The sequence below is a fragment of the Globicephala melas genome, chromosome 3, assembly GCF_963455315.2.
Source record: "Globicephala melas chromosome 3, mGloMel1.2, whole genome shotgun sequence".
Taxonomy (NCBI): domain Eukaryota; kingdom Metazoa; phylum Chordata; class Mammalia; order Artiodactyla; family Delphinidae; genus Globicephala; species Globicephala melas.
The window spans coordinates 12,928,443-12,944,704 of NC_083316.1; the positions used below are offsets into that span (position 1 = coordinate 12,928,443).

General features: G+C 41.8%; 1 protein-coding gene and 1 long non-coding RNA gene across 3 annotated transcripts in view; one reads left to right on the forward strand and one right to left on the reverse strand.

The window, feature by feature from the left end:
• The window catches only part of LOC132596981 (uncharacterized), a 44,915-nt gene extending 30,473 nt beyond the window's left edge, over positions 1–14,442 (reverse strand). The window contains exons 1-2 of the long non-coding RNA XR_009563268.1: positions 14,312–14,442; positions 12,917–13,028 (exon numbers count right to left, since the gene is read on the reverse strand). This is a non-coding gene — a long non-coding RNA (uncharacterized lncRNA). The remainder of the gene's footprint in view (positions 1–12,916; positions 13,029–14,311) is intronic.
• Positions 14,443–14,925: 483 nt separating this feature from the next.
• FBXL7 (F-box and leucine rich repeat protein 7) overlaps positions 14,926–16,262 on the forward strand; it is a 416,656-nt gene continuing 415,319 nt past the window's right edge. For both annotated transcript variants that reach the window (XM_030856593.3, XM_060295393.2), the window contains exon 1: positions 14,926–15,234. In XM_030856593.3, the coding sequence (XP_030712453.2) occupies positions 15,198–15,234 (37 nt within the window). In that variant the 5' untranslated portion in view covers positions 14,926–15,197. The remainder of the gene's footprint in view (positions 15,235–16,262) is intronic.

Consider the following 16,262-nt stretch of genomic DNA (forward strand, 5'->3'; position numbering starts at 1 on the left):
ATTAGCATGTGATGAGCTTTTCTCTTTGATTACATAATGTATATGATAGGATGAACCTATATAAAAATTGAAAATATTTTTAAATGGATTCTACAAAACCAAAATGTTTTTTCTATTTGGGGCTTGATTTAAAATATTTAAAATATCTAAAATCAGTTTCAGTCCTGTACAACTTTAACACAGATCAAGTGTTTTAAAATATTTATGATAAAGAAAATGTTTCCATCTGGGCAGGGAATTTATTACTGGAATATCATACCAATTTGAATTGAAGCCACTGTGAGATTAATTTCTTCTCTGCTGCTGGAATATAAATGTGTTCTGACAGCTGCTTTCTGTAACTGAAGTGTACTTATTTGCATGCAGCATCTTCTACTTAATGAAATCATAAATATCGGAGGAATTTTGAATGGTTTAAGCAACAAACAAAGATTGATTATCAACGCAAATGCCTACTAGGGGTTTACTATAAGTAACAAAGTATTGGCCAGTGGCTGTTTTGAAATCAACACCGGTTACTTAGAGCTTTCAGAGAGACAATCATGAATTTCAGAAGAACTTGCTGATGTTAAAAAAAAAAAGAAAAGAATTACTCAAAGGGAAAAGATGGCCTTAATCAAACACATGTTTTTCAGATTTATTCATGATTAACACACCAGACACTCTCTTTTGGATTATATTGCCCTTTCACTATGGCTAAGAGCTGAAGAGATGGACATTATTACAGAAATAACATGTCGTGAAAGATATGACACTATGTAGGCATTTATGTAATATAATTGGAGTCTGAGTAGGTACAGTTAGAGGCTATAATTTAGGCATTGATGATGATAAAAGAGAAGGATTTCAAAGTAAGAAGCCGAATTTGTCGTGCTTTGTTCGGGGATAGTTCCATCTAATTGAGAGGCTATCGACTCAAGCAGAAGATCTGAAAGTCAGTATAGCTTTAATATAAGTAAAAGGACCAACTGCCCTCTAGAAGCAAATAAAGGTGAACAAGCACCATTAAAATTGAGACTAATTGAGAATAAAAATGGTTTATAAACAAAATGATGCCAGATAAAATTCTCACTCTAAGTCTCAAAAATCCTATTTTCTTATTTTCCCCTTTTAAGAAGAACTTTACAACTAGCTGAATATGCTTTTGCCTAGAGAGCCTTCTATTCTAAGTACATCAGCTGCTGCCAGAAGGCATCTAAGGCAGCGCTGGAGAGAGAATACAGTCATGAAATCCAAGGTCTAGATGTCTATATCTCTCTGCTAATAGTGACTGTTGAGCCAAAAGGAACATCCTGGAAAGAAAAGAAAGGAGGAAGTATGGAAGAAGGGAAGGAACTGCAGGGGATTCTTTCTCTATGTGTATTTAAGCTGCAAAAAGAGTTACACTCAACTAACTGTAAAAGTCTATACTCCCTAAAAACGACCAAGCCGTTCTCAGATAAAAGCTAATTATCCACGGCACATAGTTACAGTGCTACCCTCTACAGCAAAATCTCTAATTCTACACTTCAGCAAGGACAGAGCGATTTTATAAACAATGAAAGAAAATTCCATGAGCGGCAAAGTCGAGTGAGAATTAGACAAAGGGGAAAGAGAACAATATTAGCAGGTTCTGTTGCTTGAAATCTAGAATGCTCTAGAATCCTACTGAACTCTTACATTCCAGGGACCGTCATTGGGCATGGTCAGTATTTTCCACGCAAACGGTGTTTTTGAGTCGTTTCTGGGAGAAAAAAGAAGGAAGCTATTTGGAAGTATTCAATCACTTAGTTTTTGTATTTCTGTCAGAACATGGTGCTAAGTATGAGATTATGTGCGGGCTATATTACTCAGAGGTTTTCCTTTATAACAGAAAATCAGATGTTCTTAGGCTTTCTGGTGAGAGACTGGAAAGGGAAAAGTAATATTTCATGCTCGTTAATAGATATTTCCTTCTCCCTCCTTTGAACTCCTAAGACCTAATTTTAGGTGGATCAAAAGTGGTCTCTTGTAACGTGCCACTCATCCAACCAAGAGTTACAGCATTATTGAGACTAATGTTCTAAAAGGGCTGCTGCCTACCTGTCATGTCTGCTCTGGGCACCACAGCGTTCGGTGAAACTATTGTTTGAGGTTCACCTGAATCCCCTATGTGCCTTTAGAGTGGCAGAAGAAATGGGTTTTTTTTTTTTAACTTCAGCCTGCATAAAGACAAGGAAAAGTATGAGAATGCCCAGACACCTACAATAGAATAAGAAATATGTATACTTTACTAAATAGTTAATGTAAATAAAATATGAAACACACTCATATAAACTTACCCAACCACAAATGCCATGTGAAGCTATAAGTTTTACAGTAAAAACTGGGGTTTTACTGTAGCCATGTCATCACCACCCTATGAATCTATCCTTGTTAATTAACAGTCTTATTTCTCTAAACTTGGATCTATACCCACCGTTTTGTTTTTTTTTAAGGAATATTTTGATCTTTTTTCAACAACATGGACCTCTTTGGAAATGATATTTTCAATGGCTGCATTGTGTCTATCACATAGAAGGACTATATTATGATTTACGTACCCTTACTCCCCTTATCCCTTTAACAATTAATGGTAGATTTTCTTCTATGTACCAAGCATAGTTCTTGGTTCTTGGTCTCCAGGAGCTCAACACTGTTTGGAAGACAGAAAAATATAAAGAAGAGAGGAGCACAGACTGGTTGGTGGGTGAGAGGAGGACACAATGGTGACATTCTGGACTCAATGATCCATCTCCTTTTTTCATGACTCAACGGAATGGATTAAATGGAGAGAAACCTCTGGTTTCAGCAACTATTGGGGAGATAATAGGACCAAGCTCATATTGTCCTTTTCAGCTGATAAAATCACATCATAGAGCCAATGTCCATTCCGACTACAACGCTGTCTCTCAAGAAGTTTGAACTTCAGATTTTGATAATTCTGGGAGGGAATTTCACCTTTTGTGTACATTTTAACCATTTTATGAGGCTTAACATTAATAATCTCAGTTCCCTACTTAGAATATTATTTTTAAAAAATAAAAATACACAAATGTAAAATACCTGTCAAGCCAAAGATAATTTTATATTAGGGACTATTATTGACTTTTTAAATTAGCTATTTGTATTTAAATTTCCTGTTCAGAATATAACTTACCTTACAAAATGAAAGTAGACCAATCTGTTTCCTCGAGGTTTATTTATTTATATTTATTGAGATATTACATATTTTTTCCTTCAAAACGCATCAGTCAGTACAGTGATTTTCAAAATTGTTTATAGCCAAGGGTCCTTTAAATTTCTCTAATGGTAATGTCCTGTGAATTAATTAGTGGAACAGCTGTATGAGCTGGTCCAAATTCTTCTCAAGACCTGCAAGATTTGGGGGGAAAGTATTAAGGAAACAAAGAGAATTAAGGCATAAGAAGTGCTGCTGGTCTTTGATCAAGAAAACCAAACATTCTGGATCCTTAGCTTGACTGATAGGAAATAAGCCAGGGGTCCAAGAACAACTGGATTCCCAAGAACTTTGGTTTCAAAAATGTTATGACTTGGCAACTTTCTAATGTTTCATGGGGAAAATGGCCATGTCTCCAGCAGAAATCCCGCTGCTGGCCTTTAAATGGGAAAAGGTGACTGGTAGCTCAGAAAACATTTTCCATGATGGGTTAACTATGTTAAAGCTGTTTCCCATTTTCCATCCCCAGCAGTAGGGGCTGGGCTCAGCCTTAGGTGGGCTGTACTTTGCTAGTGGATGATGAGTTTCCATCTTGGGTGTTCTTCACTGAATTTCTGATGAACTGAATGAGTGAGATCTTTGGGGCCCTGCCTTACAGATGACGTGTGAGAGATGTCTGTTTTACTCTTTCATTTAGTTGCTGCTTGGTTGAAACAAATAAAAGTCAAGGGCAGTGTTGAGGGGGATGATGATGGCATTGGAGAATGACAGTGCACATTAAAGCACTGAGAAACCCTGCAGAGCAGAACCCTCTTTAACCCAATGTTTACCCAAGAATATTTTTACCACAGAGACCCTTTTGTCAACTCTATTTCTTTTCCTGTTCATTAAGCAACAAACTCCAACACATTTACTCAGTTTGTCACCAATTTATGCATTTATTGTATGCTGAATATAATGTACTGAACATTAAAAAAAACCATGGTCTTTGCCCTCGAGAATCTCAGAATCCAGAAGAAATATATGTAAACAGCTAACAAAAATGGTAAGTAGTAATATATAGAAAACATAGTGTGAACAGAAAAATAAGTGACTGGGTAGGAGAGACATGGAAGGAAGTTACTGACACCCTCAACATGAAGAAATTATTAGAACTGTTCCTTGAAAGACAAGTAGAAATTCTTCACGTAAAGAAAGGTATGTATTTAAGGGGTAGAAATGAGGCTGGGGAAAAGAGGGAGAGAGTTGTTCTCTGGTTGTGATCCATACTGCTTCTAATCTAAACAGTACTAATAGAGAAAAATGAAACTCAGAAGCAAATGTTCCCTCATATACAAACTCTTCTTTACCCCCAAATCCCTCTGAAGTGCCTGATACGTGTTTTTCATATTATGAGTTCATGAGAAAAGATAGGAGGAAATAAAAGAAAAACCCCTTTACATCACATAAAATAGTGTTTTGATAAAACTAGAAGCTACCATTTCCCAAAGAAAGTGCAAGCAGTATCTCTTTTTAACAAGCTGGTTAGTTCACCAGAATTACCCTGTTGTCATTTTACAGTTTTGCTAAATTGAAAAGCCCACTGCTACACTGGAGCCAGGCTAAACTGAAACACTTACTGGAGCTTTAAAATTTTGTTTAGAGAATGCAAATGTTTAGTGTATCGTGTATTAGAAGACAACAACAAATGTTGGTGGGATGGATGGATGGGAACAGGACTGATGTGAAAACGGGAATGCTTTTGCAGTCTAAAAACAGTGGCTTTACCCACTTTCCAGGACTTGTGAATATTTGAAGGCATTAAGAGATATTCAATCAAACTTGCCATGTATACATTATCAAAAATACTTAACTAAAGAATTCATACAGGCAAACTGCCAAAGCTTAGGAACGTCTGCAGAGGGGCCAAACACAACCATTAAACTATGAGGTTCAGCAAGTGGCTTTGTGAATTATCACATGTATTCCAAGTATCTGATTTGGTAATTGACAAGGACAGTCCCAGGGATGCATGAGTGATGGGCAGAGCAATGAAGCCAAGTGCCTGGAAATAACTCTGTGGAGGACTGGAGGAGAAGGCAGTAATTGCCAACTCTTTGGAACCCCAAACACTTTACAATGGAAGGGGTTCCTGAGAAATTTCTTACCCCTTTTAAACTTGTAGATTGTGATGAAGATCCATGAGGCATTCTCCCCCTGAGGTTTACAAGTCTGTGGGAAGATGTGACAGGCCATGCTGTTAGAAAACCACCCTACAATTTGGTTGTTAGTCCCTGTGAATACAGATCTTCCTACCCCAAGTATAACCACAGTTATCTTGGAGTAAAAAGCAAATTAGTAACTTTGGCAGCTGGATGTCAAGACAGACTCAAGAGAAGAGTTAGATAGGATTGGGCCTAGCAGTCCCCCTTCCCCAAACACAGAGGCTAAAAATAATCACTGGTAAAAGTTGGAAAAGTCAGAAAACACACAAAGCAGGAGGGTGGCTCCAGACAAGAAAAGGATGGAGTCATAGAAGATGCGGTGTTGGGGGGAGTCATTGGTACCCCAGGTCTGGGGGGTAAGGAAGGCATGGACCATAAGTTTGAAGAGCGAAAGTCAAGAATCCTGGTTGAGAACCTGGGAGCAAAGCAGGTAACGAGTTCATATCAATAACAAAGAGTGGGTAAGAGTGGATATATGTATATATATAACTGATTCACTTTGTTGTACACCTGAAACTAAGACAACATGGTAAATGTCACGCCCATAAAAATTAAACAAAAAGAAAGAGTGGGTAAATACAGATGTGGCAAATTTTTTTTTTCTTTTTTTTCTTTTTTTGCGGTATGCGGGCCTCTCACTGCTGTGACCTGTCCCGTTGCGGAGCACAGGCTCCGGACGCGCAGGCTCAGCGGCCATGGCTCAAGGGCCTATCCGCTCCATGGCATGTGGGATCTTCCTGGACCGGGGCACGAACCCCTGTCCCCTGCATCGGCAGGCGGACTCTCAACCACTGCGCCACCAGGGAAGCCCTTTTTTTTTTCTTTTATTGATTATTTTTTGGCTGCGTTGGGTCTTTGCTGCTGCGCGCGGGCTTTCTCTAGTTGCAGCAAGTGGGGGCTACTCTTCGTTGCAGTGCGCGGGCTTCTCATTGCGGTGGCTTCTCTTGTTGTGGAGCACGGGCTCTAGGCTCGTGGGCTTCAGTAGTTGTGGTACCCGGGCTCAGTAGTTGTGGCTCATGGGCTTAGTTGCTCTGCAGCATGTGGGATCTTCCCAGACCAGGGCTTGAACCCGTGTCCCCTGCGTTGGCAGGCGGATTCTTAACCACTGCACCACCAGGGAAGTCCTAGATGTGGCGATTATAAGAACTTTGGCTATTTTTCTAAATGAGATGGGAAGACAGAGGAAAGCTTAGAACAGTGGAGGGACATGGCTTCATTTGTTCAAAAAGGGTCATTCTAACTGACTTTTTCAGGGAATATATGCTGAAAATTATATATTGAAAGGAGAATCAGAGAGTCTAGTAAGGAGACTATGGTAATGTTTCTGGGGCAAGATGGTAGTGTCCTGGACTTCAGAATGAGGGTAGAGACATGAGAGGCTGCAGTCTGAACATTTCTGAAGGTAGAGCAGGCATAATATTCTGATAGGTTGTGAGAAAAAGAGAGGGGCTAAGGATGATACCAAGAGTTTTTGCCTGAGCAAATATGAAGTTGGAGTTGCCATTTACTGAGAATATAATAGAAGAAACAAGTCTGGTTTTGGATATGTTGAGTTTGGTATATTTATTAGACTTTCAAGTGGGGAATGCCAGAGTCACAGTTAGATATACTGATCTGGAACTCAAGGGAGACCTGGGCTAGAGAATTTGGAAATGATCCTTTTAAATAGGAAATAATCCTTTTAAAGCCAGGACACTGGGTGAGGTCACTAAGAAAATGAATGCAGATGAAGAAAAAAAGACCAAGAGTGAGCCTTGTACTAATTACTCTGAAATCTAGAGGCTGGGAGATACGTAGGAACATATTAAGGTGACGGAGAAGGGGCTGACATTAAGGTAGATGGAAAATGAGGGACGTGTAGCTTCTTGATGCCAAGAGAAGAAAGAGCCTCAAGAAGAAGGGGCAGATCAACTGAGTTGAATGGAACTGACAAGTCGAGCAAGAGAAGAACTGAAACTCAACCATTAGGAAGCAATGAGGATGCTGACAAGAGAGGCTTGGTGGAGCAGTGGAGGGGAGAACCCAGCTGAGAGAGGTCAAGAAGGAATGAGCAGAGGGAAAAGTACAACAGCAATGCAAGAAAAGTCTTTAATGACAGGCTTCTGGGGTCAAAGGATGGAAGGCAAATTATGCAGCTTGTTTAAAAGATCATACGATGATCGAGTAAAGTAGGAGAAATCAATGTCTTAATTTAGGATTCTCCAGAATTGGACCCTGAAACAAGGTTCTGAGTGCAAGTAACTTATTTGGTAAGTGTAGGAAACCCCAGAGGAAAGTGGGGCAGGGAAAGGGAAAGGCGCCTTATCAAGCCAGCTACCACTGTGGGTGCCTGGAGCTTAATCCCAGGGGCAAATGCTGGGAAACAGGGTAAAACACAAGCTTCAGAACCATCCCACCCAACGACATGGGAGCAGGGCTATCTACACACTGTTTCTCACCTGTTGCTGCTTGAGGGCTGCTGGGGGCGGGAGGGATTGCCAGGCACTTCCAGCCTGCCAAAGTGAGGGCAAAATTTGGGGAAAAACCTCACTTTCTATATGCTGAAGCCTTCCAAACAGATATAATCCAGCGATGTTCTCCCCACAAGACTTGACTCATTAACTGAACTGTTGCCTAAAATCTCATTTTCTAGTTGTTCTAGTTGTGCTCTCAAGTTTAATGTGTCCGAAACAAATTTCTGGGTACCAAAATCCCCCTCCAGACAACCAGTTCTAAAGTGCTTCTCCACCATCTGCACTAACGACCCTCCACCCTCTTGCCCAAGCAAAGACGCCATCTTTCATTTTCCTCTTTTTTCATAAAACACACAATCAGGTGAGTTTTGTTGACTCTACCTCCAAAATATATCTTGAATCTAGCCATTTTTTACCTTCCTCACTATTGTGCTAACAGAAGTCAAATTTCTCTCATCTCTTCTATAGCAGAAGCCTTTTAACACATCTCTGGGCTTCTAAGATCTGCCAGTTTTTCAGAATAAACCCTGATGATTTGAAAAGTATCAGTCAGATCAAAGTAGTTCTCTACTAATAACCCCTCTGTTTTCCTTATAATTAGAACAAAGTTCAACATGATTATCATGCTTACAAAATCCTATATAATCTGACTTTTGCTCCTTTTCCAGCAAACCTGTAAAGTTTACATTTATTCACAACATTCTGTCCATATTGGCTGCAGTAGATGAGAATGTTTTTAATTCCTCACTCTCTCCTTCTGTCAAGTGACCTTGCAATGCACAGAAATGGGTCAAGCATCTCCCTCATCCATTGGATTTGGACTTGGCCATGTGACTTTGGTTTTGATCCTTGTGAAAGTTTAAAATGTGCTTGCAAATTTTGGCCTTGGCTTTCTGAGTCCTAAGACCCACCATGAGGAGGGCATGCACTAGGGCCCTCAGCCTCCTTGGCCTGGGCTCCAGAGGGACTTTGAAACTTGACCTGAATTCTGGCACCAAGCTCAGCTCACTCACAAGCCTAAATTAAAGTGGCCCTTACAGACCTGCAGACTTGTGAGCAAAACAGAGTTAGGGATAATCTGTTACATAGCATTATCAGAGCAATAGCTGACTGCTACACTGGCCCCCTTCCTGGCCTTGGAATATGCCAAGCTCATTCCAGTCTTAGGGACTTTAGATTTGCTCTTTCCTCTGTCTGGAATATTCTTTCCATCAACTCTCACATGGCTACATCTCTTCAGAGTTCAAATCTCAGCACAAATGTTGCATCCACAGAAACACCTTCTCCGATCTCTCCAGCCATAGCAGCCAGTCAGAGAAATCACCTCCTATACACCATTATCTTGCTTTGTTTTCTACATAGCATTTTTTCACTATTTGAACTTATTTATTTATATGTGAATGTGCTTGTTGTCTGTCTCTACTCATGAATGATTCCACCTCTGTAAAAGCAGAGACTTGGTACCTTATTCACTGTAGTAGTTCTACGGCTTGGAACAGTGTTGAATTCCTGCTGATGTGAGTGCTGGACCATCCTGGAAATTTGTGCAGCTGGGCTGCAACTACCAGTTATAAGACCATTGGCTATTATCCTAGTTTTCACAACCCTCAAGACCGCAAGGCTGAAGTCACGAAGACTTTTCCAATCACACCCTAAGTGCCCACTTACAGCTGGGAAATGGGGAGAGTTTGTCCAATAGTGAAAGCCCTTGGAGTTTTGTAGAGAAAGGTGAAACATATGTGAAAACTGCTTATATCAGGGAATTAATTTATTGCTGCCAGAGAATAAATGCACACGTTTCCACTTTAAACAAATTATAAACTCTATTAAAACTTTTTTTTTTCAAGAAAGTCACGCTGAATTCCAGGAAAGTTTTATATATTATCCATAGTTGAGAGAGAAATATTCCTTTGTTATTTTGCATCTTTTCTACATGACATAAGATTTTGGCTTTAAATACAGACTGAGTTTTGATAAAGACATTGAAAATACTATTTCTTCATGTTGAGTAAATGTATATTATTCATATATACAATAGAGTATTTAGATATGATGGAAAGTGAATAGAGTGACATTTTCAGGGGCAAGCAGTATGGAAAACTTTTTTGTGTGTATGTATATTTTCTGCATAATTTAAAATTTCTCATTTAAGCATCAATGTATTTTAATACTATTTTTAACTATTAAGGATGGAAATATTATTATATTATCTATTTTTTTCTTCCTTCTTAAATGAAGAAAATGTGTTATCTTTTAGGTATGCAGTTGGCTTTAAGTAACAGTTTTTATCCTTCCATTACAGGGACTTTGGAAGTAGGAAGTTGCTGGCGTTGCCTCAGGGGCTCTGTATCTTCAGGACTCCAGGTCACCAGCCTTACAATTCTCCTGGCATTTCCCTGAAGTTCACAAGATGCTGCCACAGTTTCAAAAAACAGTGGAGTTGAAGGTAGGAAGAAGAGAGAAGAAATAGTGGCAGAACTATCTCTGGATTTTATTGCAATAGCAAAAATCTATTCCAGGTGCTCCTAGTGAATTTTGCTTACACTTCCTTGGCCAAGACAGGGCCATATGGCCATTCTTAACTACGGGGGCTTTTGGGATAACAAGTATTTAACTTTTGACCTAAAGAGAAGAGGAAGGCGAGGGAGAAGGGCAGATGTGGGTTGGGTGAGCCCCCCAAAGTGTATGACATGTAGTGGTTATGTGTCTTAGTAACAATGAAGTGCTATCTTCAGGGGCTATTCAAGAATGTTAAGCTACATGCATGTTCACCAATATCACTGCTTCCCCTCCCCCAGTGTGGGGTGTTGCTAGGGACAGCAGGCCAGTCAGAGACTACATTTTCTAGACTCCTTTGTGGCCAGATGAAGCCACTGAACTTGTTCTCATCAGTGGCATGTGAGCAGATGTGATGGGATACGACTTTCCACTTACCTTTTGTGCCTTAAGCCAGCTGCATGTGGACCATGTTGTGGTTGGTGGGGCTATAAGAGCAGAAGCCTGGATACCTGAATCACCATGTGGAGCATAATCTCCAGTGGACTAGTTACATGTGCTTAGATTGCTTTATGAGTGAGAAATACATTTCTATGGTATTAAGCCAAGTCACTAAAATTTGGAGGTTTATTTACTACAGGTGCTAATGTTACCTTATTTAAGACAATAACCTCTGATTATATCACCCTGGATTCTTCATTGGTTTCTTGTTTCTGTTTTCCTTATTCAGTTTTTCCATCTTCCATTTAGAGATTTTTCTCATTACCCTACTTTTAAGGAGCCGTAACTTTTTGTAGTTTCTCAAATATGTTGAGCAATATTCTTTCTAATGCCTTGCTTCTATTTTGCTGTGTTCTAAGAAATCAGATAATTAAATATGTTAGGACTCCGAACGACTGCTATAATACTCGGAGCTAAGCACATGAACTTTGTGATGCTGGTTTGGGCTACTGTGGGGTCTCGTGTGGCTTACTTCCTGATATATAGGATGGTTGCCTGATAAAGGACAAAGCAATATGAAGTTGCATGCTAACTGTACAGTCAAGGGTGAAGTGCAATGGTTCAGTGGAGTATGTGAATATTGTAGTATTTTGAATTAGAGCCAATTCAATATATTAGAATTAGAGCTACTTTGTTTCCCAGAGCTGTTAAGGGAATTTCTGTGAGCAGAGAGAGTTTTGAGAGTCCTATATAAAGTGCCCATCCTATTAAGCTATCTGTTTACTTTATAATGATTAAAATATCTAAATTATTTATCTAAAATATCCAGCCATTAATCGTCATGGCTATGATGAAGATTCATGTGGCATAAATGAATACTTGTCTTGAAATCTAATTAAATTTAGCAGATTTCAAAAGATGCTTCACTCTTTTTAAGTTAAATACATAGTATCTCCACTGAAAACCAGACTTCGTCCAAAACTAGGGTGGCAAGTGATGGCACAAAATTGGTGGCAGAAAGCAGTGAGAAATATCATAGGCTTTGCAAATAGATCTCAGTTCCAATCTTGCTGTCATCATTATAAGATTTACTAGAAGCACTGCCTGATTAAGTTATGAACATTAAGCGAAACATGCAAAACACTTAATTCAAAACAGCACAGTTGCAATAATAAAATAAAAATAATGCGTGTTCTTTGTTTTTCTTTTCTAATATTACAGATTAGGTAATAATATATTAAATGTTCTGGGGTGGGCATAATAATCACTTTTACCCTCATTTTCTATCTGAAACAAATATTTGTCTTGCCAAAAATCCAACTTTATATTTTGGTAATAAATTTATATTAATTAAAAAACAGTACTTCCGCTTTTGGATAATACAGGCATTTCAACACAAATCTATTTCAGAACTGAGTTTCTAAATATTTTCAGTGATTGTGCCTTCTTGAAAAAGGCAGGGAGAGAGAGTGGAACAATATTTAAATCATTGTATCTCTTTGTTCAACAATCATTCCTTCTGCAGGTTTTTACTGAGTGAGTACATTGTGTTAGGAACTATGCTAGTTATTCAGAACCCATTGGTGAAAACCCCACCATCCTTTTCTCGAGAGGCTTAAAAGGTGCGGTTTCAGTTTGGCAGCTAGGTAAAAAGATTGGAATTTCTTGCTAAAATCATATATGTGTACAATATCTTACTTTTGAAATGCAAAACATATATACATGTGAATGCACCTTCATTTTAAGCAGAAGTAGTGCTTTTCTTTCTTTTCTTCCCCAAGATTTTACAGTGACTATGACAACATGTATTTATAGTTTATAATCAGAAGGATGTTAAAAATCAAGTTATTTTTTTCTATTTTTGTTTTATACTGGAATTTCTTACACTGGATTGTCTCTGTTCCCTTTTACGGCAGGCAATAGAACCTTGAAAATCTTTAGAGACTTTAATTTCAAAGGAGATATATGTGGTTAGTCTCTACAATTTACTTTTCACTGTCACCTTTGCTTTGATGTTAAAGGTCCTGGAAGGTGACTCAACCGAAAGGGGAGACAGTGACTCCAAGTTGAATAATGGCCAGGTCAAGAGAAGTAGGGGAGTGGGGAGGAGAGGGCCTGAGAACCTGAAGCCATGTGGCACTTACCACGTAGGTGACTTTAGACATTTGAACTGTTGGAGCTTCAGTTTCTTCTCTGATCACTTTCCTGATCTGTAGACGTCAAAAGAGCGATTGAGAAGTTCAGGGAGATAAAAGCCTATAAAGAAGCAAGTTGTCAACTCAATACCAAATATCAAGATGAGCGTCCATCGTTCCACTACTTTACAGTGGGTTAATCTTCAACTAAGTCTCCAAAGAATGATCTGATCCAGGGTTAGATCCAGGGCAAGTCCCTACATGGTGATGGAAAATCACAAGGACCAGGTGAGCCGGGACCCACTTTGGATGAAGATAATATAGACATCTGTTCATTTCTAGCTTGAGTTTATATTTTCAGGTGGAGTCTCTGAAAACCCATTTAACTCTTCCACATTTTTGACACCCTTATTTCCTATACAGGGCCCGTAACACAAGTTTTAAATTTAACTCAACAGATATGGGAAACATATTATTGGCCAGGCAGTGTGCTAGATTATTTATATGAAAAGATGAATTGAAATACAGCTCTTAATCTCTTTGAACTGGGACAGTTGAAGTGTTATCGGTACAACACCAAACTATTTAATCCTGTGCTTGAAAATAGATGAATTCATTATTTTTCTTTCAATATATGATCTCTTCGGAACAATAAATCTAGATTGCTAAATTTGGAAACATGATATTTTAGCTTATCTTTAAGAAAGAAGATTGTATTAAGTTAAAGGAAATTACCTAAATAGAATCTACAGAAGGTCGTCACTGACAATTTCTGCATGTGGTCGCAAGTCTTTTAAGAAGAAGGTAATTATAAAATTCCTGGATCTCCATTCAGGTACCATAAATGCTTATATATATATACATACATACATACATATATGTATCGCTATATAAGTTTAACTTAAAACATCTAACACGTATAAGGAGAAATCGCGCTGTGTGCTTGCTTCCGTACAAAGTAATTTGTGCAGTGAATGCCCCGGTCTTCACTAAGATGCAATGTTACAAAAATCTAGGTATTTACATGGAAAGGGAATAAAACATTAAGAAGAATTTCCTTTTTCCATTTAAAGGAGGGAACACCAAAGGGCCATTTTAAGACTCTACAAGTGCCATATAAAATCTCCAGAAGAAGTTGTAATGTATTAAACAAAGGTTAACACCAACCACAAGAAGAAGAAGAAGAAGAAAAAAAAAAACATAGAAACGGGGAGAAAATACACTTCCTGGCTCGGAAGCTCTTAAAACTTCTGAGCCAGGAAACCTTCCGCACCGGGGCGGGGAATCTCTTTGGCTCTGCAGTGACTCCCTGCTAAGCTCCCCTCAAGTTTTCCCTCCCTCGCGTCCCCATTCCCCGCCTCAGTCCCAAACGTGGGAGCCGCAGGAGGATACCAGCACGCCTACCTGGAGTTGTCAGACAGAATCAGCCTCTGATGCGTGTTGATTTTAAATGCCACCACACCTAAAATAGGCCATATCTGCAGGCAAACCCAAGGGATTTCAAACGACGCCCGGAAGCTCATCTTACTAACTAGGGGCCCAACCAGTAAAAGAACAATAGTAAAATAGAGCCAAGAGCGTGTTCCTTCGCTCGAAGCGATTCGCTGGTGGCGCGCAGGGCCTGCGCGGAGCCTGAGGCTGGAAGCCGGAGCCCCGAAAAGGCGCGCTGCCCCTTTAAAAGGCCGCGCATCTCCGGGCCGGCCTTCCTCCCCGGGGCTCCAGCTGTGATTGACGCTGGGCGGCGAGAGGAGGCGCCTGGCGCTAACAAAAGTCCGGCCCTTGGGCGAGCGGCGCCGGGCCGCGAGTCTCTGCTCGCTCCGGGCACCCGCAACAAGTGGCCGCCGCGCCCTCCCTGGGGAAGCCGCGGGTGCGCAGGGGCGCCCGGAGGAAGCGGCGGAGCCCGGGAGCCCCGGCAGCCCGCGCGGCTCAGCGTCCACCGCAGGGGGATCGGGGCGGGCGGATGGGGACCCGGCGGCGGCGGCGCGGCGAGCCTCTGGGCGGCCCCGGGGCGCGGGCTCTCCGCGGCGCTGCGCCCGCCGGCCCCGAACGCGGATTTTAAGGGCGGCGGCCGTCCCCCGGCCCCACCCGGCGCAGTCGGGGGTGCCAGGAGGGGACGGAGCGCCCCCTCCCACCGGAGTGCGGGGGCCGCCCCCGTCCGGAGATCGGCCCCGGAGCGTGGGGTATGCGCAGCTAAAGGTCCCGTCGGGCGGGCTTTCCTCTGGCGGAGCGCGCAGGCGGTGCGCCCCACCTATGGAGTGTCCAGGGAGACGGCGGGCATGACGGCGGCAGGATGGGCGCGAACAATGGCAAACAGTACGGCAGTGAGGGTGAGTGGGCCGCCAGTCCTCACAACTCCCCAGTCGCGCCCCCCTCCCTTCCCCTCGCCCTCCCGTCTGGGAAGGAAGATTCTCGCGCGCTGCCGGGGCGCATCCCCATTTGGCACCCTGTCTGGGCCGTCACCTTCCCTTTTGGCTCTGAGTACTTCGGCGCCCCGAGGATGCTTTCCCACCGCGGGGGTCTCTCTAAGCAACTTCCCAGGTTGCCTTTGGGACGGCTCGAGTTGCATTTCTGTCTGTTTCTGAAACCATGTGCCTCAGTTTCCCTTCCCTGGGCATCTGGGGTTTCGGATGATGGTTTGGCAGAGGGCGGAAGACGTTTTTGAAAAACAACGCAGTGAAAATTTTCCCAGGCCTTTGTGCACCATTCCCCGGGACTCTCCTGTAGCAGGAAAAACTTCTGGAAGAAGTTAAGTTTCCATTCTCTGCTCACTGCCCCCGAGCTGACAGCTTCGTAAAACTGACCACCTAGGGGCCGTGTGAGGCGAGGAGTGGCGGGGGGCTTTGTCTGGGCTCTCTCGGGGCTCGAGACGGGCAGAGGACCATCTGTTATGTGGGGCTGGAAATTGCACAGAAATATTGCCTGTCAAGTGGGAACTTGGAAGTTGGGGAAACTTTAAACTCCACCTACTCCTAAAAGGATGATGGATATGTGGGTTGGCTTCTCCCTCGCCCCTCCCCGCCCTTTGCATAGAACCGTAGTGTTGTAACCCGGTTGATTAACTGCATGCCCCTCATATGCATACGGCAAAGGCATTTCCCGCAGTTCAGTAGTTAGGAAGGTTTGTCTTTTCGTGAACTTGGCTGGAGGGGAGTGGAAGAGACAGGGTCGGTTTTACAGCCCGCCCCCAGAGGACCGGCGGTTAGAAACGGGGTCCAGCGCCTGAAGACTGGTAGGAATGCAGAATGGCTCTTCAGCCTGTGGTGTTAGGGAAACTCCTATCATCCTCTTCAAAACTTTGAGCTGTGGCCACAGAATGTGGATGCCTCTCCCCGTGTTTGCGTCTGTGTTCCTTCTC